Source organism: Pterocles gutturalis, unplaced genomic scaffold, assembly GCF_000699245.1.
Source record: "Pterocles gutturalis isolate BGI_N339 unplaced genomic scaffold, ASM69924v1 scaffold28601, whole genome shotgun sequence".
Lineage (NCBI taxonomy): Eukaryota > Metazoa > Chordata > Aves > Pterocliformes > Pteroclidae > Pterocles > Pterocles gutturalis.
Window position 1 is genome coordinate 8,902 of NW_010103900.1, and position 9,102 is coordinate 18,003.

At 52.4% G+C, this 9,102-nt stretch overlaps 1 protein-coding gene across 1 annotated transcript in view; it reads left to right on the forward strand.

The window, feature by feature from the left end:
- Positions 1–3,535: 3,535 nt before the first annotated feature.
- Positions 3,536–9,102, forward strand: part of BATF (basic leucine zipper transcription factor, ATF-like) — a gene marked incomplete at its 5' end in the record, with an annotated part of 6,105 nt that continues 538 nt past the window's right edge. The window contains 3 exons of the mRNA XM_010086891.1: positions 3,536–3,566; positions 4,560–4,713; positions 6,500–6,604. Of these exons, the coding sequence (XP_010085193.1) occupies positions 3,536–3,566; positions 4,560–4,713; positions 6,500–6,604 (290 nt within the window). The remainder of the gene's footprint in view (positions 3,567–4,559; positions 4,714–6,499; positions 6,605–9,102) is intronic.

Sequence of the window (9,102 nt, forward strand, 5' to 3'; positions counted from 1 at the left end):
TACAGGAGGCTGAAGTTGGTAGCTGCTCTAGGTTGGACTTTTAAATAGCATTCTGCACTGAACGGTCATGCAAACAAGACGGGTGAGATGGATGGGGTGAGGTGCAGTTTTGAATGTTGCTGCCGTAAGCCTGTAGCAGGTGAGAGGGCTGGAGCAGCAGGTTTACAAGGAAACTAGCAACTGCCAGAAGCTGTTTGCATAGGTGGGACATAGGGACCTTTTTGGGCTTTGGAGGCAAAGGGACTGTCTGCAGATAAGGATGAGAAATGCCCTATGTGCTCTCTGGGCTCTGAGGAGCCCATCTTAGTATCTTTTTTAAAAATTATTTTTCCTTATTTAAACCCTGGGAATGTAACTCTAACCCATCCTACAGAGGCAGGATTCAACCTGGACCCTTTCTGACAGAGGTTTGTTCCCAACCACTTCATATGAAGGGGTTTGAATTAACTTTCCTGAACTGTTCATCCCAAGGTCTTCCTAACATCATCTTGTTTCAAACCTCAGACCTGAACTTTCACTCCTGCAGTTGGAGCTCAGTGCTTCTTACCCTGTGCTGGCTGCACAGAAAACAGCTGACCACCCTTTCCATTACAACATATCAAAGACCGTTCTTTCCTCCCCACCCACTTCCCGCCCCCAAGACTTCTATTTTCTAGGCTGAATGGACCCATTTTCTTAATTCCTTTCCATTTGTGCAAGGTTTCTGTGTTCCTTTGTATTGTTTTCTTCTGGGCTTTTCCACTTCTGGACCTGGGACCCTGCATGGGTCCTGGCCCTGCCCAGGCAGCGCGGGGCACTCATCTCCTCTGCCTTGCACCCAGCACCCCAGGCCGATATCCGGCCCCTTTGTGACACCTCCACACTGCTAGTGAAGCTTCAGTTTATGATGCTCTGCAACCCCCAGATTTTTCCCTGCCATTCTGCTGCCCAGTCGGTTATTTCCCAGTTCTTCTACCTACCTCTCGCTTTGCTTTACATTTGCATTTGTTCTTGCTGAACTGCATCTTGTTGCTTTCAAACCATTTCTCTGGCAGTCAAGATCACACTAAGCCCAGCCTCCAGGATGCAGCCACTCTGTCCCGGAGAGAACAGGACTCTATTCAGTAGTGCCCACTGTTATTCGGAAGGGACCAATACAGAACTGGATGGCCCCATCCTTCCCCTAAAAACCTCTGGAAACATCTCTGCTCCGTCAAGCTGCCAGTATGGCAGTAACCTAATGCTTGTGAGTTCATCCAGTGTCACTGACAGTGATTTCACAGCTACTGTGAATAAGACCAAGAAACCTAAACAGTCCCAGAGAGAAAGTCAGGGGATGTTATTCACTGTGTAAATTTAGTCACCTAAATCAAACACAGCGATTAGGAGGCTGGCTCCTGAGGCTCCCCCTGATAGCAGGGGATAGGGAGAGCCTGGGGAGGGACAGCAGGATATCATGTGCCTGCAGCAGGTGCCCAGGGCAGCACCAAGAGAGCTGTGAGCAGATACTGGTGGAGCCACACTGGTGGTTTCTGCTGCTCTGGGTTGGGGATTGCAGCTCTGGAGGAATGGCATGGGTCACTGCCTGCCAGGAGGCAACATGAGTCCCGCCCAGCCCAGGGGAGCGCTGTGGAGGCTCTGCCCAACTTCCCCCCAGGAGATGCTGTCTCATTTACAGTGCACTTATTCATTGCTCATAAGTGATGGGAATTCATTAGCATCATAGCCAGCTTGAGAGTGGAAGCGTGTTTGGGCAAGGAGGGAAAAGCAATGCTCTCTTATTCCCGCTCAGCAGGACCAAGTGTCCAAGCCCTCTCCTGCCATGTCACTCTCTCCTGAGATTTCTCTGTCAGCTATTAATAAAAACCCAGTTCTGGGCAAATCAGAGTGCACCTCAAAACTCTCCTCCTGTGGATCAAAAAGTAGCCTTTGCTGTAGCTGTGTTCTGGCCAGTTTTGCACTGACCGTCCAGGTCCTGCCAGGACACCCAGCTTCCCCGCACTGCCACCTACCAATGCACCCGTCACCTTCATGATCACCTCCCGTCAGCCGCTGGCCTTGCCAGATACAAAAGGAAGAAATTCAGCTTATTTGTATAATAATGGAACAAGGATATTTTTCCCTGAGGAAGCAGCTCCCTTCGCCCTGCCCTGAGCAACAGCAGCCTGTAGAGCAGGGCGGGCCAGGCAGCCTCCGAGACCCGCTCGCCAGCAAAGAGTGTGGGTTTCCCCAGGAGAGAGGGAATCCAACGGCGTGCTTCCTGGAAAGGAAGTGCTGCAGTGGGTTGCAGAGTTCAGAGGAAGTGTAGTGATGCAGCGAGCGAATGGATGCTTCAATGGTTGTGCTGCTAGCTGATGCCTTCGGAGGCCTGAACCCAATGCCCCACAAGCCTCTCATCTCACCGGTGCCTTCGGGTGCTCCTTTTACAGAGCCGGTAATGCCAGAGGAGCCCTGCCTGCTGCAGGGCGGGCACACTGCCAGGAGAAAGGGTTCCTCAGGGTGGCTCAGCCAAGCAAGCAAACCCTTGCAGCCCCCTTCCAAAGTGTAGAGGATCCTAGCATTTCCCTATGGCACACTGGGAGAAAAAAGACACTCCAGGCTGTGAACTGTTCAGATAATAGGGGCCAGGGTAGCACATCAGTGCCATGGAATGTTTCTAAAGAGGGAAATGAGCCAAAACAGAGTAGTTTTACTACTGGAGCTAGGCCAGGCAATTTCTCCAAGCCACCCAGCCTGTAGCAAGCCCCACACTTTTCTTGCTTTTGGCTGTGTTTGCCCCTGTGTTGGCTCCATGAGTGGCAGAGCTGGGAAGAAATGCCAGCAATGCCCATGCAAGTCTGCACCATGCTCCAAACGTGCACTCCTCTGCACATGTGCTTTCTGTGCTGCAATAAGGCTGCAAACCCAAAGCTGCCAATACTTTTGCCCTAAAGACAACTGCATCTCAAATGCCCTTGCTGGTGCCCTGCTGCTGAGACTTGCTCGCTGCTCTGCTTGAGGCAAGAGAAACTCAACCAAAACACCAATATGCAATGAAAACCAGTAAGTGGGAACTGGGAATTGCTGCTTTCCACAGGAGTGGGTTACTGTGGATGGCTTCACTCCTGTTTCTATATCTGTTCCTCAAAGCACATGTGAGAACTTAGCCGTTCTGAAGATGTGTACTCCTGTCTGTGGATGGAGAGCCTGTTGGCACGTGGCCCTGGTTCATACCCACTGGCTCTGGTGACATGAGCAGCTCAGAAAGCAGATGGCTCCTGCTTTGGCACTCCCTGCTCCTGCACTGTCACCTCCAGAGCTGCTAGCATGGGGTACCCTGAAGGAATTCCTGAAGCACTGCCGTCACAGGGGCTGCTTTTACGTATTCAGTCTACTGAAGCTTGTACAAAGGATGGAAGCAGTCCCACACAGCACAGACCAGGGGAGAAACAAGGGGATGCAAAACAGCTTCTCTTCACTGCTGTCTCTATGGACGATGCCCAGGTTGGGTGCTGGCACAGGGAGAATAGTGAGGAAACAACCTCCAACATGCCATAATGCTCCTGTCTCCCCATAGTCCTGTCCCATGTCTTCTACCGCCAGCTGTGGTGAGAGGGGGCTCGAGGGGAGCAGGCAGGGAGTCAGGACCCCTGCATGACAGTCTCACATCCTCTGGGGTATAGCCAAGCTCATACCATTGTGTTGAGTGAGAACTAGGTCTCAGGTTTAGCTTCTGGATTCACGGACCATTACGCACTCTAATTTGTGTGCCAGGGCTGATATTCCCCTTACGGGCCAGTGGTGAGGTACTAGTGAATATTTAAAAACGGTAAAGAGCTTTGCCTTGTAGAAAATACCAGTCTTACCAAAACCAGCCCAAATGTTCTATGATCCCGAGCCTTTCTTCCTAGGTGGGACTGCTGCTCCATCGTACACACACAAGCAATCTGCACAAACAGCATTTACGTGGCACCTGCTGAGGGTACCCGTCCCCTCCCCAGGACTTGCGTCAGTGGTGTTGGGGGCGATGGGAGAGGTGGGTGGGTTGTGGGGAGGTGGGTGTCTGCCTGGGAATTTCCCCAGCTGGACTGGGGTGGTGGAGGCTGCCTGGGCAGGGCTGGCACGGCCCGCCGTGGCCCTGGAATTTCTGGGGCTCCCAGCAGCACCTCCTCCACATTGCCCTCCTTTGAGGGTCCAGGTTTCACAGCCAGAGCTGGGGCTTTTCTTCCTTTCCATCTCTGCTGTTTGTCTCAGAGAAAACCCATCTCACTGTTTTTCAACCGCCTGAAGGTGTTTTTCGGGGGTTTTTCACAGGCTATTTTGAAGCTCATTTTTCCCAGATGTGCTTTTTTTTCTTCTTCTTCTTTTTTTTTTTTTTTCTTTTTTCTTCTTCTGTAACTTTTCTTCTTCGCCTTAAAAGTTTCCGGCCATGTGACTTTCAGCTTACATCCCCGAGGTTCTGAGAAACCACAGGAGGCCGAGACCTAAAGGGAAGGTGCAGAAGGCTCTGAGACGAGAGCAGAGAAAGTGGCAGAGCGCAGGGCAGGAGGACAGCGCACCTCCGGGACTGGCGAGAGCTGGAAAGCCAAGGGCCATCTCAGGGGGGATAGAGGAGGGCAGGGGAAGGGAAGTGAGACAGAAGGCAGGCACACCAAGAGCACAAGGAAGCTGAAGAGGCCCTGGGGACCCATCCCCCACAGCTCCGACAGCAGCGACTCCAGCAGCTTCAGCCAGTCTCCCCCTCCCAGCAAGCAGGTAAAGTGGGGACCCTTCCCCAGCTCTCCCCTGCTGGAGAGTCCTCTGGAGGGGGCTGTGGGTGGGCAGCAGGAAGGGTGGCACCCACCGCTGGCATTTTCACAGCACAGCATGGCGGGGCTTTCTAGGAACAGCTGTGGGGAGAGGGACATGGGGCTGAGCCAAGAGCCCCGGCTGGAGCCCCGGCCACAGAGCTGGGTCTGGACAGAGAGAGGACACCCAGTTATGTGGGGCCATGCCAGGGGCAACTGGGGGGCTGGGACCCCCGGGCACTGTGGGCTCTGTGATACTCGCTGGGCAGGTAGCAGGCAGGAGGCTTCATCCAGAGAGTCAGTGCTGTGGCAAGGAGCCCGAGTGTCACCTCCTTGCCAGGGACTGGGCGGCTCAGGGACAGCCTGCCTGCTTCCTGCTGCCATGGACAGTGCTTGGGGCACAGACGAGCCCTGCCACTTTGGGTCTGCTTTCTTTTCTGTCCAGCCTCAGAGGTTTTTCATCTCAGTAATGCCTGACAGAAGGATTTTGGTTTGTTGCATGGAGTACCTTAATGGTACATCTTTTGCTGGCAGACACTGACACGTCTGAGGTATTTCCACTGCCTTTTCTGACTAAGCTTTATTGTACCTGTCATTTGCCATTTCTCTAGGGCTGGCAACAACAGCAAGTACCTGAGACTTTACTCAGAAATCTTAGTGACAGTCAGGGCAGGTGATTTTGAGCTTGTAACCAGGGATGGGAACGTATATCGGTGACGGGTGACAAAGTACAGGTGTTGCAAAAGGATAGGGACCGGACTTGGTGCAGGACATGGGAGCTGCCATATCTCAGACATTTGTATGGTATTGAAGGCAAGGATAAAACAGTTAAGTTCAAAGAAAAGAAAAGGTCTTGGGCGGGGTGGAGGAGGGAGAGGATGTGGACAGACTGATGGGCTGGGAAGATAACTTTTGTGGCTGAGTTTTGTAGTCCTGTGGAGAAGTGGTGGTGTGAATGTTAGAGAGTCCACAAAAGAGGCAGTGCAATATGAAAACAGAAGATGAAAGAGTCTGTGTGACGGTTTCAACTGTCAGAAGGCAGCAGCAGGACCAGATCTCAGCAGAGAACAGCTGCTGCATGAAGCTCATGACCTGGAGGCCTGTGCTCTCCTCTGCCCGAGGGGCTTGGGAGTGTTGCAGTCAGCATTGTAGGCATTGCTAACAAGGGACTCCAGAAAAGAGCAAGCACAGTGACCAGAGAGCTGAAGCAAATGAGACCTGGGGAAAAACCAAAAGCTTTCAGTCTGTCTAGTTAAACAAAAAGGGGGCCATATTGCACTGTAAGGGTCTGCAACAAGTAAAGCCTGAGGGACAAGAGTGATGGAAAGGGGATGGGACCTACAGGGATGAAAGGAGGAAAACACAGGCTGGAATGTCTGCAGTGCTGTATCCCCACAGAGAGACAGGAAGGAAAAGGTTTTCTGTACAAGAAATTAAAATTGTCTCTGTTCCAGAGAGAGATCCTTACTCTGATCCCTCAAGCCCTCCCAGGCCTGTGTCTTGGTGAAGGGAGAGTGGTCATTTCCTGGCTGTGTCAGGATGCCCAAGGCTATCAGACTTGCCTCTCCTGGCAATGGGGATGCCAAAAGCATCACACGTCCCTGGGGTATGGCTCTATCCTGGTGCTGAGGGTGTGTATCCCATGTCCTGTGATTCAATGATGATATCTGCTGTGTCCTCTTCCCATCTACTGCCCTGTGAGAGCAGGGTGAGGGAGGGGATGCCCCAGTCATTTCCATGCCTTGTTTCCCTAGGACTCTTCTGATGACATGAGGAAAGTCCAACGGAGGGAGAAGAATCGCATTGCTGCCCAGAAGAGTCGCCTGAGGCAGACCCAGAAAGCAGACACGCTGCACTTGGTGAGCACTCCCACCCTTCCCTGTCCCAGTGCTGAGGGCTCACATAGGGGCCAATATGCTTCTCCCCTGCGGACTCAGAGCAGAGATGCTCAGTCGAGCAGGACAGGAAAAGTGAGGCCAGGGCAGGATGCAGGAGTCAGCGCTTGCAGCGAGAGCACACAGCCCAGGATGACTGCAACTTAAGCATTTAGTTTTGCAGCTAATTTTGAATCCATCTTTATCTCTCATTCTGACATTACTGGTTTCCTTTCCTAACCTCTTCTGACAGGCTCAGTCAGAAGCTCTTTGAAAGCACAGGCTCACCTGGGCTGGCTCTCCCCAGGTTTGTGCTTCACGCCATCACTTACACAGTGGCGCAACAGCATGCAAGTATGCTTTTCTGAGACAGTAGCACTTTGTATTCATTCAGATGGATGATGGTGCAATGTGGAGCCGAATGGGCCATCTCCTCTGGTCTGCTCCCTGAGACATTATGCAGCATAGATAAAAAAATATGAATAATTTTCTAATATTTTTAAATGTTTCCATAGTAGTGCTTCTATCCCTTTCTACATCTGAACACTGTGCAGTACCTGGAGGCTCTTCCTGTTGTTTAGCATGGATTTTCCCTCCTTTGGTTTTACCCTGCTGTCCCACTCTCCTCCTGTGGCACTGCGGGCACCCCTGCAGCTCTTCCCAGTGAGAAGAATTAGGCATCTGCTTTTCAGGAGGGATGGTCACTTCTGGCTGTGTATGGGTAGGAGTGTGTGGTCAGTGTTGGAGCACAGGGGCCGGGCTCTTTTGCATTTTGTACGTTGGTAAGTGCAGTCCCATGTGTTTTGGGCCACTGGCAGGCAGGATACAGGATGTGCAGCCTGCAGTGGGCAGAGACCATCCTTATACCCATGCTGGGCCTGGAAGCCCTTTGAAAAGTGGTAGTTGGGCTCACGTTCAGAAAACCATCCTTTGACTTAATGGTCTTCATATTCCTCCAGATACTCATTTTTGGGAAGAACTCTTGAGAAGCCAGTCTTGAACCTTCCTCCTTACACAGTGCTCTCAGTCCATGGTTGGAGCTGGGTTTTTTTGCTGACAGAGATTTCACTCCTTTCTCAGTAGCTGATGATCCTTCTAAAGCTGACATGGCTCTAGGCTGATTGCAGTACATCTGTCAGCAGTGATGGCTCTGGGTGACTGTGCCTGAGAGGGGTGAAGAAACACCTGTTCCTTGAGGTCAGTGCTCTCTCCAAGGTAATCCTAGAGGTGGATATGGGCTCTGATTGTTCCTCTGGAAAATCCTGCCTACCCGTGCACCAAGAAGAACTGGGCTGCTCTTCTCAGAGCAGATGACAATCCACTTGCTTATGAGATTACTACTGCTCAGCTGGCATTGATAGCACACGGTCCTTGCCTTCCCATGAGGATGGGAGCAGGGGAGCTAAGCCCAGTTTGATTCAGACAGAGAGGATCCTGGCAGGCAGCTGGAGAAATGCAGGGAGGCAAGTAGAGGATGGATGGTGAATTTCTGCTAATGTTTTTCCAATTCCTGGTGGACAGTGAACCCCTACTGCTCCTGGGTTTATTCCCCGGGTGCTCTTGTCCTTTGGTTGGCTCAGGGACTCTGCTTCTCTAATGTGGTTCCGCCCAGAAGAGCAAGGCTCAGCTTGCGCTATGGTGGTATGGAAAGAGCCAGCAGCTCCATCTGCCCCAGGGCTTTGTAGCTTGTGTTTTGAGGGGAATGAGTCACAGAGAGGCTGGGGCTCCCGGCCCCTGGGTGATTCCCGTCAGCTCCAGAGTTCAACGTCAGTCATGATTTCCAAAGCATTTAGTTATGTCTGAGAGATGCTCGTTTGATGTGCGAGCTCCTCCTGTGACAGCTGCTGTAGCTGCTGGGTGCATTTCAACCTGTGCACAGAGAGCAGGCACCCTCAGAAGTCAGTGTGGCAGCAGAGGGGTGAGTGGAGGGGGTGGCAGGTTTGCTTTACCGAGGTGGTGCAGCTTTCCAGGGCCCCAGAGTGCTGAGTCCTGCTTTAGCTGTCTCAGCTGAGTTTGCAGAGACTGCTGCTGTGTCCTCCCCCCTCCTCCCGTCCTGCCCAAGCTGCTGGCTCCACGGCCTGTCGGTGCCTGGGATGCTCCAGCCTGCAGCTGGCTGCACTTGGGCAGCAGTAGAAGTAGCAACGGCTTCGATGCTCTCGGGATCATTGAGGCAAGGCTGAGCATCATTATTAACCCCTTTGTTGTTATTCTCATTAATAACAGTATTAATTCAGTTCTTCTGAGCCTCGGTTTCTCTTTTCTTCTGACTCAAGCATCTCCCCCTCCTCCCCACCTTGCCGCCGGTTTCCCCGGCTGCTAGCAGGAAGCAGTGAGTCTCTTCTTTCCAGGGCAATGACAGGTTTCCTGTGGCAGGTGGTTTTCTGGTTAAAGACGGCGGTTATTCAGTGCGCCCTCCCCCAGGCCGGGCGGCCCGGGAAGCGGCCGGGCGTCGTGCATGTGCGTGTGAGGGAGCGAGAAAGCCT